The sequence below is a fragment of the Taurulus bubalis genome (genome assembly GCF_910589615.1).
Source record: "Taurulus bubalis genome assembly, chromosome: 21".
Taxonomy (NCBI): Eukaryota; Metazoa; Chordata; class Actinopteri; order Perciformes; family Cottidae; genus Taurulus; species Taurulus bubalis.
This window is the reverse complement of record NC_136609.1, coordinates 5403824-5423520: the sequence shown is the minus strand read 5'-3', so window position 1 is coordinate 5423520 and position 19697 is coordinate 5403824. Positions and strand designations below refer to the sequence as shown.

Sequence of the window (19697 nt, the reverse complement as noted above, 5' to 3'; positions counted from 1 at the left end):
ACAATGACACAAGCAAAGTAACCGATCAAGGCAGGTAAAGGTTTTAAAGATTTTAGAAGTATCTACGGCTGGTAACCTACATACTGGAGGCGTGTCAAATGCAACTTACTGTATGTAATACACTGACTATGGATAAGGAGCTCATACTTCACACTATCCCTTTCGCTTAGCGTAAAGACAGGAAAAACAGTCCAAAGGTAACAAAAACCTCCGACCACCATTTTTAAAGCTCAATAATTATGTGTGTGTGTGTGTGTGTGTGTGTGTGTGTGTGTGTGTGTGTGTGTGTGTGTGTGTGTGTGTGTGTGTGTGTAGGACCTGCGTGTGCTGAGGAACAGGAAGGCGTTGGCCATCGCACCCCAGTGGTACCAGTACAGGAGGAAGTCACATGACCTGCTGGCCTGGCTGGATGACATCCAACGCAGCGTGGACCAACTGCCTGACCCCCCCGAAGGAGAGAGGGTCAAGGTGATGACACACATGCATAAATACACACACTCGCGCATATAGATAGTAATATCTTTGCTTTTCTGCTATGAAAATGTATTTCCAACCTTCTGTTTATTGCTGTCTTCCTCCTCATCCAGTTCTTCATCTCACAGCGTCTGTCTCACGCTTTCTGTCTTTAATCTTTCCTCATTCTACATGTTCCCGGGACATGATAATAGTGAAAGAACCTTTTTTTCTGCCCTTTGTTTCTCACCTCTCCTCTTGGAAAAACGGGTTGGTGTCAAGCCTATTGCAATCGTTGATTTGGGAGGAGGACTTTTCAAATTATTGTTCCGGGACATCTTCCTCGTATCTATTTAAAGACATAACTGCAGATCGATTCTTGAGACAGCAGCTTTTATCTGGGATTGTTTTCCCCATGACCTAGAATAGAAAAGAGGCTCATTAAACAGTGTTGTGTGTAGCATTTACACATCAATAATTCTTGACTAAATTATTTGCGTTAGTTATTAAGTGTGGCTTCAGCTAGAGGGGTCATAGACCCCTATAGCAAAGCGCACTTCATATTATTGCTCGGGCTTATTATTATTCTTCTTATTCCGCCAAACTTTGGACCGTATCTTCTCCCACAGCGTTGCCCGCACATGCGTAAAAAATACATCAAAACGTGCGGCCCGATCGGGAATCGTGAGCTATGACTTTTCTAAGAGATTCGACCAGCCATTTTCCCGAAAAGTGCGAAAAACGGCGAGAAATTGTCCCATTCACTTGACTGGGGTTTCGGACTGAAGAGAGCAAAAAAACATCCATCTTTGTGCCCACAGTGACTCGCCATAATGTATCGTAGAGAAATGATTTGAAGTTTAAAACGTTGACAAAAGTCTGGAGTTTATTTGCCCAATTGGGCATTTTTTGATAGCTAGCACAGTTTTCATGTAATTATTGTTCAAGTTTAGGAAAATGTGGGAACCATTTCAGAGTTTACAATGGGTGTGTGTGGGGAAGGTTAGAGCTGTGATGTCATCGCTAGAGCACGAGGAGCTGTGTCCTAAACAACCTTTTTGTATTTGTATTTTGCCATTCACTCCACAATATTGACTTTTGAGGCATAATTTATATATGAAAACGTTGGAAATATTGTGCCGGTGGTACACATGCGTCGTGGAATCCAACAAATGTATACTGTTTTGTCAGCAAGCCTGAAAGTGACATGAAGACCGGCCAACTGCTCCATTAACCTCCATGTTAAATCGGACCACAATTTTCTCTCATGACGGAAACGTGAGCACTTTACAAACTGAATTTACGCCCTCATTTATAAATCCTTACAAATATTTAAGTAGACGGAAACGTTCTCAGAAGTCTTGTGCTTCTCATGATGTCATTATTTTCGTGATGGGATCCATGGTTGTCTGTCAAATACAGTAGTTTGAAAGTTAGTTTTTTCATTAAATCAACTCTCCTGTCTCTCTCTCAGTGAACACCATGGCAACGGTGACACACACGCACACACGTGCAGGAGGAACTGTCAGTTGGTCAGCTGACACTTGACTGTTTGTGCTTCCCATGATTTCATTATTTTCGTGATGGGATGGGATTCATGGTTGTCTGTCAAATACAATAGTATTATTTCTTGGTGTAACCACACCTCCCTACTCAATTCTGCGCCCTACCTCGAATAATGGCCCATCTTCATTACCTACACTTACACCGGTCTCAAGACACAAATAAACGCCTCTTAACTTCTTTTCTTCCATATGCTTCCTCTTATTAAACACTTAAACAAGCTTAAGACTCATAGACACGGTTTAAACATCCTAATATTACCAATAAGGCACACAAATAGACATTTTAGACCATTAATAACGTCCTCTGTCAGACGCTCATGAGCCACACCCACGGTTTTCCCGCCTTATGCAAATGAGCTGCACCCACAGAGACTTTCACCCAGACCCCTGCAAAGAGCTCCTCTCCCCTCCTCCTATTCTAATTAATGTTAAATATAAACTAATCTCTAAATCCTTGAACTTATTCAATCCCCTTGGCTTTTATTCAAGTTCAGGAACATAGAAATCCACTACAGAGCTGTGTCCTAAACAACCTTTTTGTATTTGTATTTTGCCATTCACTCCACAATATTGACTTTTGAGGCATAATTTATATATGAAAACGTTGGAAATATTGTGCCGGTGGTACACATGCGTCGTGGAATCCAACAAATGTATACTGTTTTGTCAGCAAGCCTGAAAGCGACATGAAGACCGGCCAACTGCTCTATTAACCTCCATGTTAAATCGGACCACAATTTTCTCTCATGACGGAAACGTGAGCACTTTACAAACTGAATTTACGCTCTCATTTATAAATCCTTACAAATATTTAAGTAGACGGAAACGTTCTCAGAAGTCTTGTGCTTCTCATGATGTCATTATTTTCGTAATGGGATTCACGGTTGTCTGTCAAATACAATAGTTTAAAAGGTTGTTTTCTCATTAAATCCACAGTTCAGTCTCCCGCTCTGTGACAGTGTCACACCTGTTTTAAGTTAGCCAATCAGGGCTGTCACCACGACAACCGGTGATACAAACGCAGGAGGAGCCAACTGACGTTGGTCAGCTGACATCCAAGACACTCTATTTTAAACTCTACAAAAAACGTTTCACACACATTCTTATATATCATACATTAGACTTAGACACACACACAGAATTATCACAAAACGATTGACTGTGTGTGTCTATGTGCGCCCGCGTGTGTGTGCGTGCACGTTTTTTGACCCCAGAAAGTTGGTGAGTGAGGAGATACAACTTGGATCGACCTTTCACCCAATGAGTCTGTTGTTGCTGGGGAAAAATGGACAACACAACGAATCCGATTAGGCTCCTCCCATAGAAGAAGTCTGATTGGCTCTTTTTTATTTGGCTTTCGGTTAAGGATTTTTTTTTTCATTGTGTAAAAAACTACGTTTTTCACCCTCTCAAAGAAAGTCATTTGATCTGATAATTCTGAAGGTGGCAGAGGTTATTGAGGTTATTGTGTTATTGAGAGATGTGTTACCTCAATAACACATCTCACTACCGGTAATGTATACATATTGCGACGTCTTACGGCAGTAGTAGCCACACTTTCAAAATTTCTTGTGAAATTTTCTAGTTATTATTTAGCATTTTTGCAGTTCCTTCGTCCCGAAGTCAATGGGTTTTTGGTTAGATGGCTGAAATAAGGTCCATGGTTGACGAAAAGCTAAAGAGATACAAAATATGTCAGTAGATACTCAGATTGTGAATATGTGAAAGTACTGAGAGTCTTAAGAAAGGCGGTTGCTAACAAGCGGCTAAATGTGACTTCACAGGCTCGTTGTGTTTAAACGCACTCATGTGCCGCATGTGTAGTAGTTCCTTTACGGCACAACGTTAGCTTAAAAAAAATCATAAAAGTGGATATCTTGCTGAATAAAATGTGTGAATATCAGAGGATACTTTTTGCAATAATCCCATTGGCTTTTTGGCGAGGGAGCCAGTGCGATGCTCGATGCTGCGATTACAAAAACACGTCAGCCCTGTCGCTCTCTATAGTAATAACAAGCTTGACAATATCAACAATAACACAGTTGTGATAACATACAAACATGTTTTCATATATTAGAGTAGTATGAATAATACTTAATATGTAGGTATTATGCAAGTCAATTTCAGATTTCTTGTATAAAAGAAATGTACTTGCCCAAAGTAAATTTTGACTTGCCTATACTATCCCAGCAATGTTTTTTTCAAAAACCTGCTAGTTTCACGAGCCTGGTCTGGTGTATTTGTGTTTAGGCCAATCCTTAGTATTGAGTCCTGTACATACATGATTGTACATTGATGGGAAAGCCATTGCGTCTGCGTGTTGATGCGGGAAGCTTTGATGGAACCCTAAACTCCACCTGTGTTTCTGCCCCCGCCTGACTCTGTATGTGTGTCTTTCCCTTTCAGATGATCACTATGACATTTCGCTAAGCGGACGTCTGACTCGCTCGCCTCAGACTCCCCTGTCATTGCCGCAACCGTGATTCCTTGCTGTCTGTCTGTCTGTCTGTCTGCTCATCTACCTGTCTCTCTCTCTCTCCATGCTTCTTTTCCCCCTCACACTACCAAGTCCCCCCGCACTTGCTCCTCTGTACTTATAGAAAAGGCCAGTTATTGTACTCCTTTTCAGTGTAAATAAAGTCTGAAGGCAGTGTGCGCCTCCCAATTATAGCACCACTTTCTTATTTTATATGGATTGTTGAAATTGCGATACATACAGTATAATATTAACATACAATATGAAACCCTTTGTGAATGTTTGACAGTTACAAACACAATATCTGAATGTGTCTGTTGGAGTGTGTGCTAGTGAGTGAATAATGTAAATGTTGTATTATTTGTGTGTGTGTGTGTGTGTGTGTGTGTGTGTGTGTGTGTGTGTGTGTTTTATTTGCCCCCCCTCCCCACTGGCTCAGCCAATAGCAAGTGACCCCCCCTGGTTGATTTTGTCCAATAGGAAATTGGCACAGAGTTCGACAAGAAGAAGGAGGAGCTAAACGAGATGCAGGGCTTAGCCAATCAGCTCTCAGAAGCTGGAGCCGCCAATCTAGTGGAGCCCCGCCAACTCCAGCTCAACACGCGCTGGGTTGAGGTGGAGGGCAAGTTCATACCCTTCAAGAGACAATGCGTGAGTTTCAGTAGGCACGACTTCTATATATCTACAGTACTAACAGAAAATACTATACTAATCAAACCAGGATATTATACTGATACTACTATATAAGCGCTAAACATATACAAGACAGAGTGTGAGTCGTATGCCAGTTGATTTAACAAACTATTAGCATGCAATTAGCGTGAACAGCTTCTAATAACCACTATCTTCAATTATTCCCCTTCAAAATGTGTTAAGCAAGCTTCATATTAACATTCCAGTTTATAATTAGTTATAGGATAACAAATAAGTTTGGTTTGTTAATAAATCATGTTAAAGCCTTTACACACCGTGGACCTTTTGTTTTGTTCTGCGATCAATTCCTAAGTCAAGATATATTTTCAAACTTGAAGAACACAAACATGACTCAACGAAAAAGCGTGAATAAAGGCATCAACCAATCTAGTTGTGCCGCACAGGTCTACATTTATATCATTAAAAAGCTATTTTACCCGCCCACGATTCACAATTTAACAAAATATGGTTTCAACCAACTAGTTGTATTTTAATTTCTTATACAATTTAATCTCTGAGTACTCTTACCAACACCTGTCAACCCAATTTGGGAAAAACACCTATTGGATTTCTTTCCCACAGTTAGATAGGAAGACTGCTAACACTCTTCATTTGACTGGGTTAAATATGAAGCTACAGTCAGTTAGCTTAGCTTAGCATAAAGACTGGACGCATGGGAAAACTGCTAACATGAGTCATCAGTCCCAGTTTAGTCCAGCCTCCTGACTCCAGAGCTTCCTTCAGCATAGTTAGCTAACTATGGTTCTTTTTACTAACACAGTAACTGGAGCCTGGCAGGTTGACTTTTTTGAAAAAAGCCATTTCTCTATATTCATCTGTAACAATAAATGTCTTGTGGATGGGTTATTTGATGTTATTCTATATTTTTCTTATCGTCAACCAATCTCATGAAAAGACCAATATATAACCTTCAAGATAATATGAAGCTCATATTTCTAGTAATGTCAGTTTAAGAAAGTTACTTTACATCTAAATCAGATCTAGATTGTTCCCTTTCAAAATAAAATGTGAGTTGCTTCTTTTTTTTTTGGTTGCATTTTCTCATTTCCATGTCTTAATGTGGTCATGTGAAGCACGGTCACATATCCAAACCTCATTTGTTGCTCTGTCACCGCATGCTCACGCCCCCTACACCGCTCGGCCTGCCAACCAATCACATTACACCCTCACAGTTCCCTGATCTGCCGATCACTGAAGATGTATGTATCCTGTCAACCAATCAAGTGAATCACCCACTTACACTTCCACCCCATGGTATCAACTTGGACAAATGCACATCTGTACTGTCAGATTGAAGATTTCTTCAGGCGCACTGAGAGGATTCATAAGCATTAATGTGGTTATCTTAATTTACCGAGAGACCACAGACTGAACGCACTCACTCTTTCTCAGTGATGTTGTGCTTCAGTGCTGTACATGAGGCCTCTGAGTAAGCCGCTCCAACTGTGTTGCCACTTCGGCACATTGCCTCAAACTCTTGAGCACTAATAGGACTAGCACTTACTTTCCCATACTCTCCAAGCTGGGTTCTCTGTATAATAGACCACATGCAGAGTTTGTGTTGCAAGTGTCCACAAAGCATGTCCTGCAAATCACGTAATCCTGACCAATTCCAGTGGGACGGTGACCTCTGTATGAAGGGACACAAGCAGACAACGTTTCCCAACACAGTATTTGACTCAGTACGGCCTTCATATTTGATTACTTCATTTTTATGGGAATGCAGGTATTCCTATATAGAGTTAACAGTTAATCCATGCAGCCTGGTCTCCTAAAAATCCTATTCCCAGACAACAATTGTTATCCATTGTCAATTACGACTGGAGGGAAACGTATTTTCTCCCTAATTACACTTATTTTTGACGTATCAGAAATACGTCTCTAATCAAAGTCTGAGGAAGTCCACGTAGGGAGGAGGTTGGGGTGGATTGATGGGTCAGAAAAACGCAGGACTTTCACCCACTGTCAGGGTCCCAACTTTTTGTGTGAACTGACGACCTTCTGACATACGGCAAGAAAAAGTGCATCATTTGTAACAAGATGGCAGGATGTTGCTGTATTGGCAATAGTCACTAACATTCCAAACCAATTCCTCGCCACACTTATTGCACCCAGCACCAAAAGGGTGCACCTAATACAATGTATTTTTATGAAAACAAATACAGTATATATGTGTATTCAGTCCAAGTGGTGTAGAAGATGGAGAAGAGTAGACCAGATCATGAGAGTAAGAGCCATTTTGAGTTTTCTATTCTTTCCTGGCTGAAACATTTTAGTGTGCAGAACCTGAAGAAGTTGCAGGAAATAAATCTTTATTTGTTTCTATCTCTGTGCCATCTAAACAAGACTAGAATAACTATTTCGGCCGAAGCTCCCAGTGATGGTGAGACATTTCTGACCTGCTCATTTGGGAACTAAATCCACCGTCATTACACAGCAGCAGCTGTTTTATTGTTTCATTGCCAACTTGTCTTTTCTGAGACAGACCACATGTTACTTTAAACCTCTTTCTCTCATCAGCTAGATCTGCTCTGCTTTCATGTCTCAGCAACACACATTGAAATCACAAACACGTGTCTAAAAAAGCTCCAAAATGAAGCATGCAATGTGTGAACAGGTGGGTCTATATGTGTGTGTGTGTGAGAGCAGGTTTTGGCCTTTACTAAGAATGTGATTTATCAGATGACGGATTATGTGCCAGTCTGTCCCACTGGGTGAAATTAATTAGTTGCAAACATAGAAATCAAATATAATTAATGTGCAACCCTATTGCTGTCTTTTATTCAGGTATGGCCACAATATTTCCGTAAGACATTAAAGGATGAATTCACATATTCATAAAACAGTACTTGCACTCATATACATTGAAAGAATTGTAAATGTCTCCTGTTCATACTGGCCGTCCCTGGCCTTTTTTATACTTCAATCGTAGACAAGGGAGACATAATCCACAGTCCTAGTTCTGTGTATGAATTATATGACACGTAAAAGGGCCATTATAGGTTAAAGAAAACGCTAATCACAGAGACATAGGAGTGGGGCAAAATTATGAAAATATAAAGCTCTAAATCTGAAGTTGTAAATTTGCGAGAAAAAAAACAGGGATATTCTCTGAGATTAAAGTGGTGAATTTGAGGAAAAACTTAAATGTATTAGAATTATTTTTTTTTAGATCCCCTGGGATTTTTACAGTCCTAATGTTCTTACAGCAAGGATGGTCTCTGGGCAAGGCAAAGATTCTGAAAGATATATATGTATATATATATATATATATATATATATATATATATATATATATATATATATATATATATATATATATATATTTTATTTTGTGTTCTTTCATGAGCATAAATAAATACTAATATAATTCATATATTATTTTTTGCTCAAGTAAAGTATCAAAAGTACAAATACTCATTATGCCACAGAAGCATCCATCAGTCAGAGTTATATTATTATATGTATTTGGATGTTCATAGATAGTAACAATACATAATTGAGAATAATTTGTAGGTAAAATCTTAATCTGCAAAGTAATAAGAAACGAGCCAGATGAATGTAGTACAGTAAAAGAATAAAGTATCTGAATGGATGCACTCAAAATAAAGTATAGGTAACTCAAAAGTATACATTTAATTAGAGTACTGAAGTAAATATACAACAATTAATAACTTTCACTGCACATATGATAATGTGAGTGATGTTTTAGAACATGTGAACCATCCTTTTGCCAGTTAACAACCATCAATTTAGTTCTGGAGCTTGTGATCATAACATATGACCTGAGCCCGGTTGGATTTGTAGATGTTTCTCTAAACACAGATGTCTTGCTCATGTTGGCTTGAAAATGGAGGTTGAAGGTCCATTTGGGCTTTGAAAACATGGATTGCAGTTGACAAAAAAAGCCCAACACAAAGTCCATGTTGTAGCTTTTCCTAAACCAGTCAATGCACAGATATTGTAGCAAAGAGTTTACACGTTGACAGAGAATAGTTTGCATGTACAATATCAAAGTTTCTATTTTCTCAAAATGTAGATATTTTGGGAAAATTATTAACTTTTTTTGCTGAGACTTGGATCCGAAGATCATTACCACTAAATATAAAGCCACGGCTACTTAGCTTAATGTAGCATTAATACTGGGCTAACATAGTGTATAGCTTTGTTGTACAAAGAAATGCACCGGACAAAACCTCAAATGAAATTGTTGCAGCTCATTTGTTAAATCCAAAGACAAAAACCAAAGTGAAAAAATGTTTGGCTCAGTTGTGCTAAGCTAAGCTAATGAGCTGCATTCTCCAGCTTTACATTTAGCGCACCGACATGTTCGTGGTATCTATCTTCTCATCTAGCTCTCAGCAAAATGTCGAGCTATTCCTTTAATATCTTCCCCACTTCAGAACAAACTTTATTTGCTTATATAAAAGCCTGTATGACGGGTAGTCTGCACAATGCTAATAGGCAGCAGGGAAACTGGGCCATTCAACACTCAGCCTTCCATTTCACTTCATAACACACATACAAGTGGCAGATGTCAAAAGGGAGGAAGAGCAGCTTTGTCAGGTTTGAGAAAATAACCTTGATGATGTCATTGTGATGTCATCAGGGTTATCTTGGCTTTGGCCTACAGACTGCAAATGTAACAAAAGGCATGCATTACAAACTGAGATATGGAGTTTGAAGGGCATTCACCAGGCAGGAAGAGTTTAATGAAATATGATATTGAGTTGCATTATGGGAAATGTAGGTCTTTGGTGTCTGACCCATACTAGGGACTAAAAGTCAGAATATCTTGGCCTCTGTTGCCTCCATTTCGACCCACAACGTTCTGTTAAGTGCAATACTAAATCAGACGGGTGCCCTTTAAATGATGCAAAAGTAGCAAATGTATATTTCTATCCCAGCAAAGGATATTTAGTCCTTCAGCTAGTGAGTGTTTCTGCTTTTGCTGACTCGTTAATGCTGGCAGCAATCATTAACATTATTTATTTGTTTAATAATGCTAATGTCTATTTTTTTTAATTCAGGTTTAATTAAAACAATGCCATCAAGCGATGGCTCAGAGACAGGAGCATGACAATGAGGTGGAATGAACAGAGCTGAGTGTGAACACCTGGTATCTCTGCAGTGTGGAGAGGAGCTTCAGTGCAAGAGGCAGCTTCGTTCCAGTTAGAGTATTGTGTATCACAGTCAAGGGAATATATTATATTGTTTCAAGAGTTGACTCATAATCAAAGGCTGAAATTACATTAAAAGGGAGTCGACACAAGCTTGAATCATGATACACAATACGGATTGATAATGTATTTGAGTAGGACTGTGAAGGATCACCTTGAAACAATCTGTGGCTTCATTTATCAAGTTATAGTTCGTCATCTAAAAGGTATCTACAACAAGTCATTTGCTATTTTCATAAACTACAAAAGAATTATGCTTTTGTTCATATTAAATGTATGTCTTCTATAGTTCTGATTTATACAGAAACCCTGAGAGACAAGTGAGGAAAAACAACTTTGGTGAACTATATCCATATGCAAGTTTGATCTAAAGAGTTTGTTTATGCCAAAGAACTGGTTAAAAAAACGGTTTGCCAAGGACAATCTGTCTATGTTCCCGATATTTCTCTCTCTATGACACAGGTTTTGGCAGCTGAAAATGTTAGTTGTAATTTTCATTTCAGTCACAAGAGGCTGAAGTGCACCGCTTCATGTTCTAAATAGAACAAAAAGCATTACAAGTGATTTTTAATTCCTCCATGCACTCTTAAATACAAGCTACCAGACATATGTTATGTCTAAGCAATTTATGGAACATTAGAAGGAACATATATGCTTTTAGTCATATTTAAGGGCATGGGGTAGTGGTGCACTACTGCATATTGTGGCTAAAATGAGTATTACAACAATAACCACTTAAATGTAATCCTGTAAAAACAAAATACACCTGCCAAAACCCTTTTCCCCACAAAAAAACTAAAAGAAGTACCTTAGAAAAATGATATTGACAAAACTATATATATATTAGTGTTTAATTACAGGGAATTGCAATGGTCCAATGAACTAATTTAATAATTGAAGTACCAGATTGTTTCCTTGTTTCCTTGTTTCTTTGAAAATCTGATTTGTTCCCCCCTAAAGCTAGCTTTGATATGTTCCCTGGTTAGATGAACAAACCTGATATGAAACATTATTTGTATGAAGTAATACTATGTTCTTCTTTGTGTGTGCGTGTGCGTGTCTCTCTCTCTCTCTCTCTCTCTCTCTCCAGGAGTACGTAACAGAGCTGCAGGCATTGCTGCGCTCGGTATCAGAGACGGACTTCAAGCTGAACTCTCCTGAATACTGGCCTGCAGCATATTATAACCTGCCTCAACAAGAGCACTGCCTGAAGGTCAGCACCGCTTTACTGTTTATACCTGAGAGCCACGGAGAATACTTCTTAGGTGATAATCATGAACACCCGTGCCAACCACATATATTTATTTCTAAATATTTTGTTTCTGAAACTAAAGAAATAAAAGGGCATGTGGTGAGAAAGGGCAGTCATGTCTTCACTGCTGATAGACAGAGGAAGAGCTACTGGTGCTGAGACTGTGAACTGAGAAGACCGAGTTAGATGAGAAGATTTATACCAATATAATATCTGGCGGTTCCATATGAAGTTCCTGAAGTAGGGGGGAAACATTAAGCTGTCCTGAAGTAACACAATCCACCACACAGGAGGTGAAGGGGAACATTGAGGAGTTGCGAGGCCCAGTGGAGGGAGCGTTGGGCCGCAAAGAGGAGATGGCGTCTGGGGCTCGGCCTCTGGAGGGTCAGAGGGTCCAGGAGACTGCCACCCTCCTCAACACCAACTGGGATAAACTGAACAAGCTCTACCACGACAGACTGAAGTAAGGAGGGTGGAGGGATGCACGTGATCGTATGAATAATGATTCATTTTGTGGACGCATTTGAATGAAAAATCTGTGCGTGTGTGTTTGTAGGCGTTGGCAGGATTGCAACTCGAAGTGGCAGAAGCTGGTTTTGGATCAGAAGGCGATGGAGGAGTGGCTGAATGACGCAGAGAGCACTTTGAGGCCGGTCGACATTGAGCCGGCGGGACACAGATACCACCTCAGGGTAACGCACATTGAACCGCAGACACGCATATCAAGACATGATCTGGCATCCATGACATCCAAAATGTGTTGTTGTGATTAATTTATGGTCTATTTGTTGTGAAACATCATATCATCTCCTGATTAAATCAACAGTTAAATATATACTTCAGGACTTCTTTCTTCACTCTTAAAGTTCAGGTTAAGCAACGAAAAAATGTGTTCTAACCACGGAGAGTGAATCTTGTGTTTTGGATTTAATGTCACAAGCTAACATTAGTTTCATCAGTGTTAGCCATCATTGCTAAATGTTGGGCTACTGTCTGGTCTGATGAGGTAAAATCCCAAGAGGGGGTTGCACCTCTGTCACACTAGTTACTGTGGACAAGGCAATAGAGGCACTTTACACTCAGGGAAGATGAAGGCTCAGAAGAAAGTTGTTGAAACTATCCGTTCATCAAGGTGGATCTAATATCATTTTTTATAAATATAAATAACATTTTTATAAAGGATGTGGTAAGTTGAGCATGTATATGTGTATAATGCATTTACAAACAAATCTCAAATTTTACTTTCCCCACACTGTATGCTTAAAGGAAGAATCAGGAACAATGTTGCTTGGTGCCCCCATGTTTAGATGCCCCTATGGTAGATACAACAGGATGCGGTGAGCCTTTGAGCAATGTTATAATGGGCCCTCTATGGTGTCCTTCAATTGGAGAAACTTTGATGAATTATCCTCCGGGGTGCCCTTTGAGTGAAAAAACCCAAGATGCAGTGCAATGATGTGTGTCCTTAAAATGGAGAAAGAGTTGTCAAATGCCCTCTAGAGTGCCCTTAAAATTGAGGAAATGTTATGAAGTGCACTCCAGGGTGCCCTTCCAGTGGAGAAAGCATGATGAAGTGACCTCCAAGGTACCTTTAAAATGGGGAAAACATCTGATGTGCCCTCCAGGAGAATAAATGGTCAATTAACATGTCTAGTCTCCCGACCACTCAAAGTGCTTGAACACTACATGTCATCATTCTACGATGGCTACCATGCATCAGTGCCATGTGATAGACTATCTGTTAGGGTGTCCTTCCAGTGCAGAAGACATGATACAGTTTTCTGCCCCTTTTCTATTATTTTTAGTACGCCACTAAATAAACATAGCATGTTTTGATTATACATAACTTAATAACGCCTAAATAAGCAAGCCAAAAAAGACATGAAATGACATCAATACATGAAATTAAATGACATCAATACATGAAATGAAATGTCTGCTTGCACCAGATGGCAGTTGTGAAGAGGAAATGGCAGTAACTGTTTGACAGTCCAGTCAGCCTCGATACAAACAGAACACTTTCCTTTTTAGGCCTTATGTAACAATATGATGTCATCATATTCGACATTTCAATGTTACATCAACCCCAAAAGCTGAAATTGAAGGATTACGAAAAGCAATTTAATACAAGCGTAGAACAACAGGCTTTTACATCACCGAGACACAGATGAATAATGTATGAGGGGATCATTCTCAGAAATGTCTGAGCGGATGCTTTCACAGACGTTTCAATGAGTTCACTTTAATTCTTGGCTGCTGTGGTTAAATCGATGCACTCAACCTTGCATATGAATTATTGCTCTATATGTGTGTGCATATGTGTACAGTTTGCGTCATCAGACGTGTCCACTTCACTTTGGGCTGCTGTGATCAGCTCGCAGTGTCCACCTGCACAGACGAGGACGCAGAGCCCAAGTGACAATCAAGTGCCATCTGGAACCTCAGATCACAAGCTGCCGCCTGAACCACACCTATCCTGCACCAGCACACACTCATTGGATGAATGGGTGCTGATGCACTCGTGAGGGACAGTTTAAAGTTTAAATAATGCCAGTACTCAAAGCATTTAAATGGATAGTCCGCCATTTTGAGAAATATAGAAGAAAGTTGTGAAAATCAAAGACGATCTCATTTATCTGTGTTGAAATCTTGAACCAGGAACCGCTTAGCTTATTGACTTAGTTCCAGCATGCAACTCCCTACAATACCACAAATTGGGACTCCGTTTTAAACCATGCAGACTTGAGGTATTGGTCAGACATATTGGTTTTGAATTTTTCTGATACTTACTTACTTTTAAAGGAATAGTTCAGCAATTTTGGGATATGTGTTTATTTACTTGTTTTCCAAGCATTAGATGAAAAGATTGATACCACTCTAACATCTATCTGTTAAATACGAAGCTAAAACCAGGAAATGGTTAAATTAGCTTAGCATGAAGACTGGAAACGGGGGGAAACAGTTAGCATGAACAGATACATATTTTTTGTTTACGGTCCATCCATCCATCCATTATCAGCCGCTTATCCGGGGTCGGGTCGCGGTGGCAGCAGGTTCAGCAGGCCGACCCAGGCTTCCCTCTCACCCGCAACACTTTCCAGCTCATTCTGGGGGATCCCGAGGCGTTCCAAGGCCAGCCGGGAGATATAATCCCTCCAGCGTGTCCTCGGTCTTCCCCGGGGTCTCCTACCAGTTGGACGTGCCTGGAAAACCTCTAATGGGAGGTGTCCAGGAGGCATCCTGACTAGATGCCCGAACCACCTCAGCTGACTCCTTTCGACATGAAGGAGCAGCGACTCGACTCCAAGCTCCCTCCTGATGTCCGAGCTCCTTACCCTATCTCTAAGGGTGAGCCCGGCCACCCTGCGGAGGAAGCTCATTTCGGCCGCTTGTATTCGAGATCTCGTTCTTTCGGTCACGACCCAGAGTTCGTGACCATAGGTGAGGGTTGGAACATAGACCGACCAGTAAATGGAGAGCTTCGCCTTCCGGCTCAGCTCCCTCTTCACCAGGACGGACCGGTACAGCGCCTGTTTTATTGCTGCAGCCGCACCGATCCGTCTGTCGATCTCCCGCTCCACCTTACCCTCACTCGTGAACAAGACCCCGAGATACTTGAACTCCTTCGCTTGGGGTAGGCAGTTTGTCCCCACCTGGAGGGAGCAATCCACCGGTTTCCGGCAGAGCACCATGGCCTCAGATTTGGAGGCGCTAACTCTCATCCCTGCCGCTTCACACTCGGCTGCAAAACGCCCCAGTGAATGCTGGAGGTCACAATCCGAGGAGGCAAACAGGACCACATCATCCGCGAACAGCAGAGAGGCGATCCCGAGACTCCCGAACCGGATCCTCTCCGCCCCCTGGCTGCGCCTAGATATCCTGTCCATGAAGGTCACGAACAGGACCGGTGATAAAGGGCAGCCCTGGCGGAGGCCAACACCCACCGGGAACGTGTCTGACTTACTACCGAGGATACAAACACAGCTCCTACTGCAGGCGTACAAAGACCGGATAGCCCGTGCCAACGGGTCCGGCACCCCATACTCCCGCAGCACCCCCCACAAAAACCCCCGAGGGACCCGGTCGAAAGCCTTCTCCAAGTCCACAAAGCACATGTAGACTGGTTGGGCAAACACCCAGGACCCCTCCAGTAGTCTTGCAAGGGTAAAGAGCTGGTCCACTGTTCCACGACCGGGACGGAATCCGCACTGCTCGTCTTGAATCTGAGGTTCGACAAGCGGTCGGAGCCTCCTTTCCAGCACCCTGGCATAAGCTTTTCCCGGGAGGCTGAGCAGTGTGATGCCACGATAGTTTGAGCACACTCTCCGGTCCCCCTTCTTGAAGATGGGAACCACCACCCCGGTCTGCCAGTCCATGGGCACTGTTCCCGACCCCCATGCGACACTGAAAAGGCGTGTCAGCCAAGACAGCCCAACAATGTCCAGTGCTTTCAGCATCTCAAGGCGGATCTCATCCACCCCTGGCGCCTTGCCACCAAGGAGCTTTTTGACTACCTTAGCGACCTCTGCCAGGGATATGGGAGAAACCACCCCAAAGACTTCCGGCGCTGCCCCCTCTCCGGGGGACATGTTAGCCGGGTTTAGGAGTTCCTCAAAGTGCTCTTTCCACCGCCCGACGATGTCCCCAGTCCAGGTCAGCAGTTCCCCCCCCCCCCCCGCTGAGAACAGCCTGGGGTAGGCCCTGCTTTCCCTTCCTGAGCCGTCGGATGGTTTGCCAGAACTTCCTTGAGGCCAACCGAAAGTCCTTCTCCATGGCCTCCCCGAACTCCTCCCATGCCCGAGTTTTAGCATCCGCGACCATCGCAGCTGCAGCCCTTCTGGCCTGCCGGTACCCGTCAGCTGCTTCAGGAGACCCCTGGGCCAGCCAGGCCCGAAAGGCCTCCTTCTTCAGTTTGACGGCTTCCCTCACCCCCGGTGTCCACCACCGGGTTCTTGGGTTGCCGCCACGACAGGCACCGATGACCTTCTGGCCACAGCTCCGAGCAGCCGCGTCCACAATAGAGGCTTTGAACATGGTCCACTCGGGTTCCATGTCCCCAGCCTCCCTCGGGATTTGTGAGAAGTTCTTCCGGAGGTGGGAGTTGAAGACCTCCCGGACAGGATCCTCCGCCAGACGTTCCCAGTTCACCCTTACTACACGTTTGGGCTTGCCAGGTCTTTCTAACCGACTCCCCCGCCATCTGATCCAACTCACCACCAGGTGGTGATCAGTTGACAGCTCTGCTCCTCTCTTCACCCGAGTGTCCAAGACATACGGCCGCAGATCAGATGATACGACTACAAAGTCGATCATTGATCTCCGGCCTAAGGTGTTCTGGTACCAGGTACACTTATGAGCCACCTTATGCTCGAACATGGTGTTCGTTATGGACAAACTGTGGCTAGCACAGAAGTCCAACAACAAAACACCATTCGGGTTCAGATCGGGCAAGCCGTTCCTCCCAATCACGCCCCGCCAGGTTTCTCTGTCATTGCCTACGTGAGCGTTGAAGTCTCCCAGGAGAACTATGGAGTCGGCAGGCGGCGCCCTTTCCAGGACCCCTCCCACCGACTCCAAGAAGGCCGGATACTCCGAACTGCTGTTCGGTGCATAAGCACAGACAACAGTCAGAACTTTACTCCCTGCAACCCGTAGGCGCAGGGAGGCGACCCTCTCGTTCTCCGGGGAAAACTCCAACATAGCGGCGCTCAGCCGGGGGCTTGTGAGTATCCCCACTCCCGCCCGGCGCCTCTCACCCTGGGCAACTCCAGAAAAGGACAAAGTCCAACCCTTCTCCAGGAGCTTGGTTCCAGAGCCCATGCTGTGCGTGGAGGTGAGCCCAACTAAATCTAGCTGGTACCGCTCCACCTCCTGCACCAGCTCCGGCTCTTTCCCCGCTAGCGAGGTGACGTTCCACGTCCCTAGAGCTAGTCTATGCTGCCGGCGATTGGCTCGCCCAGGTCTCCTGCCTAGCCCGCCGCCCGGTCTGCATAGCACCCGACCCCGATGCTTCCCCCCGCGGGTGGTGAGTCCACAGGGTTGCTGGTCCATGATCTTTTTTCGGGCTGAGCCCGACCGGGCCCCATGGGTGAAAGCCCGGCCACCAGACGCTCGCCGTCGAGCTCCCCTCCCGGGTCTGGCTCCGGGAGGGTGCCCCGGTTTCCCTTGTCCGGGCGAGGTAGCTTCATTCCGTGGGCCGTACATCATCAGGGTTTTTTGAACCGCTCTTAGTCTGGGCTCTCCCCCGAGACCAGTTTGCCTTGGGAGACCCTACCAGGGGCTGATGCCCCGGACAACATAGCTCCCAGGATCACTGAGCCACTCAAACTCCTCCACCACGTTAAGGTGGCGATTCATTGGAGGATTGTTTACGGTCATAATGCAAAAAAACAAAAACATAAAGAGGCTTCAATTAATTAATTCCAATGAAGGTGAAAATGTAATGTCCTTAATGCTAATACTATTTGGTGAATACAAACAGTTTGTACCCTTTAAAAAATGTTAATCAAACCAAGCAAGTAATCCATTAAAAACACCAAATCTGGATTGAACTACTATTTGCATCCTAATTGAATACAAATACTTTATAAAGGTAAAAAAAAGAGTATTATTTAGTATTAAGTGATCTCTGACTACCACACCAATTATTTGAGCTACATTTGACAAAAATGTAATGTCAAATTACAAATTTTCGCTCAACCTTAACACATAATCCTCACCTCAAATCTTACATTTATGTTGGGTCAAGGCCGCATATAGTTCCTGATCTGACCCAGCGCCCTACGTCTGTATTGTCGGATCAGAATTGCTTGTTTTATCATGCTGGATACACAACCAACGTCATTCACATTATTTTTGCCTTTCACAAAGTTTTCGGTCACGTACGTGACTTTGACAGAACGTTTTTTTGCCACACAACTATTCAATTCAATTCAGTTTATTTTATATAGCCCAACATCACAAATACAAGTTTGCCTCAGAGGGCTTTACAATCTGTACACATGACATCCCTATCCCGGGACCTCACATTGGATCAGGAAAAACGCCCCCAATAAAGATAGTAAAAACCCTTTCACAGGGAAAAAAAGGGGAAGAAACCTGAGGGAGAGCAACAGAGGAGGATCCCTCTCCCCGGATGGACAGAAGCAATAGATGTCATGTGGCCAGAATGAATAACGTAACGGAGTTATAGCACATTCAATGAATATGACAGAAATTATTCATATAATGAGTAGTAGGCATGGTCCATGATCCAAATAGCCACGATCCATTAAGCAGGAGGAGGTAGAGAGGAGGGGCATCCCAGGGGCAAGGGGAGGAGAAAGCATGGCAGCTGGCAGGCCTGGTTCCAGGCTGGTTCCATCAGCAGTGCCATGGCAGTAGGCAGGACCAGTTCCAGGCCAGTTGCATCAGCAGGGCCATGGTTGCATCAGCAGGGCCAGGGGGGAGGACCTGGTTCCAGGCAGCCACGAATCCATTGAAAAAGAAAGTAGAGTTAGTAATGTGCATTGAATTAATCCAGTCTTGAGGTAACTAATGCGTGGATCAATGTTTCTGCATCGCTTTGAGACAGGATGTGCCGGATCTTTGAGATGTTCCGTAGGTGAAAAAAGGCGGTCCTTGGGATCTGTTTCACGTGGGAGCCAAATGACAGGTCCTGGTCAAAAATAACTCAGAGGTTCCTTACGGTGGTGGTAGATGCCAGAGCGATGCCATCCAGAGAAACCATATCATCAGATACTTGATTTCTGAGGTGTTCTGGGCCGAGTAAAATAACTTCAGTCTTGTTCGAGTTCAGCATCAGGAAGTTGCAGGTCAGCCAGGTTTTGATGTCTTTAAGACACGCTTGAAGTTTAGCGACCTGGTGGGTTTCCTCTGGCTTGATCGACAGGTATAGTTGAGTATCATCGGCATAACAGTGAAAGTTTATGGAGTGTTTTCTGATAATATTGCCTAAAGGAAGCATATACAAGGTGAATAAAATTGGTCCAAGCACAGAACCTTATGGAACTCCATGGCGAACGGCAGTGGTAATTGAGGCCTCATCGTTTACAAAT

The 19697-nt window shown here is 43.2% G+C and overlaps 1 protein-coding gene across 1 annotated transcript in view; it reads left to right on the top strand.

Annotated features, from left to right (window-relative positions):
* Positions 1 to 19697, top strand: part of dmd (dystrophin) — a gene marked incomplete at its 5' end in the record, with an annotated part of 308870 nt that overhangs the window by 196204 nt on the left and 92969 nt on the right. The window contains 6 exons of the mRNA XM_079236662.1: positions 316 to 468; positions 4975 to 5145; positions 6381 to 6407; positions 11479 to 11601; positions 11931 to 12103; positions 12197 to 12332. Coding sequence (XP_079092788.1) covers positions 316 to 468; positions 4975 to 5145; positions 6381 to 6407; positions 11479 to 11601; positions 11931 to 12103; positions 12197 to 12332 — 783 coding nt within the window. The remainder of the gene's footprint in view (positions 1 to 315; positions 469 to 4974; positions 5146 to 6380; positions 6408 to 11478; positions 11602 to 11930; positions 12104 to 12196; positions 12333 to 19697) is intronic.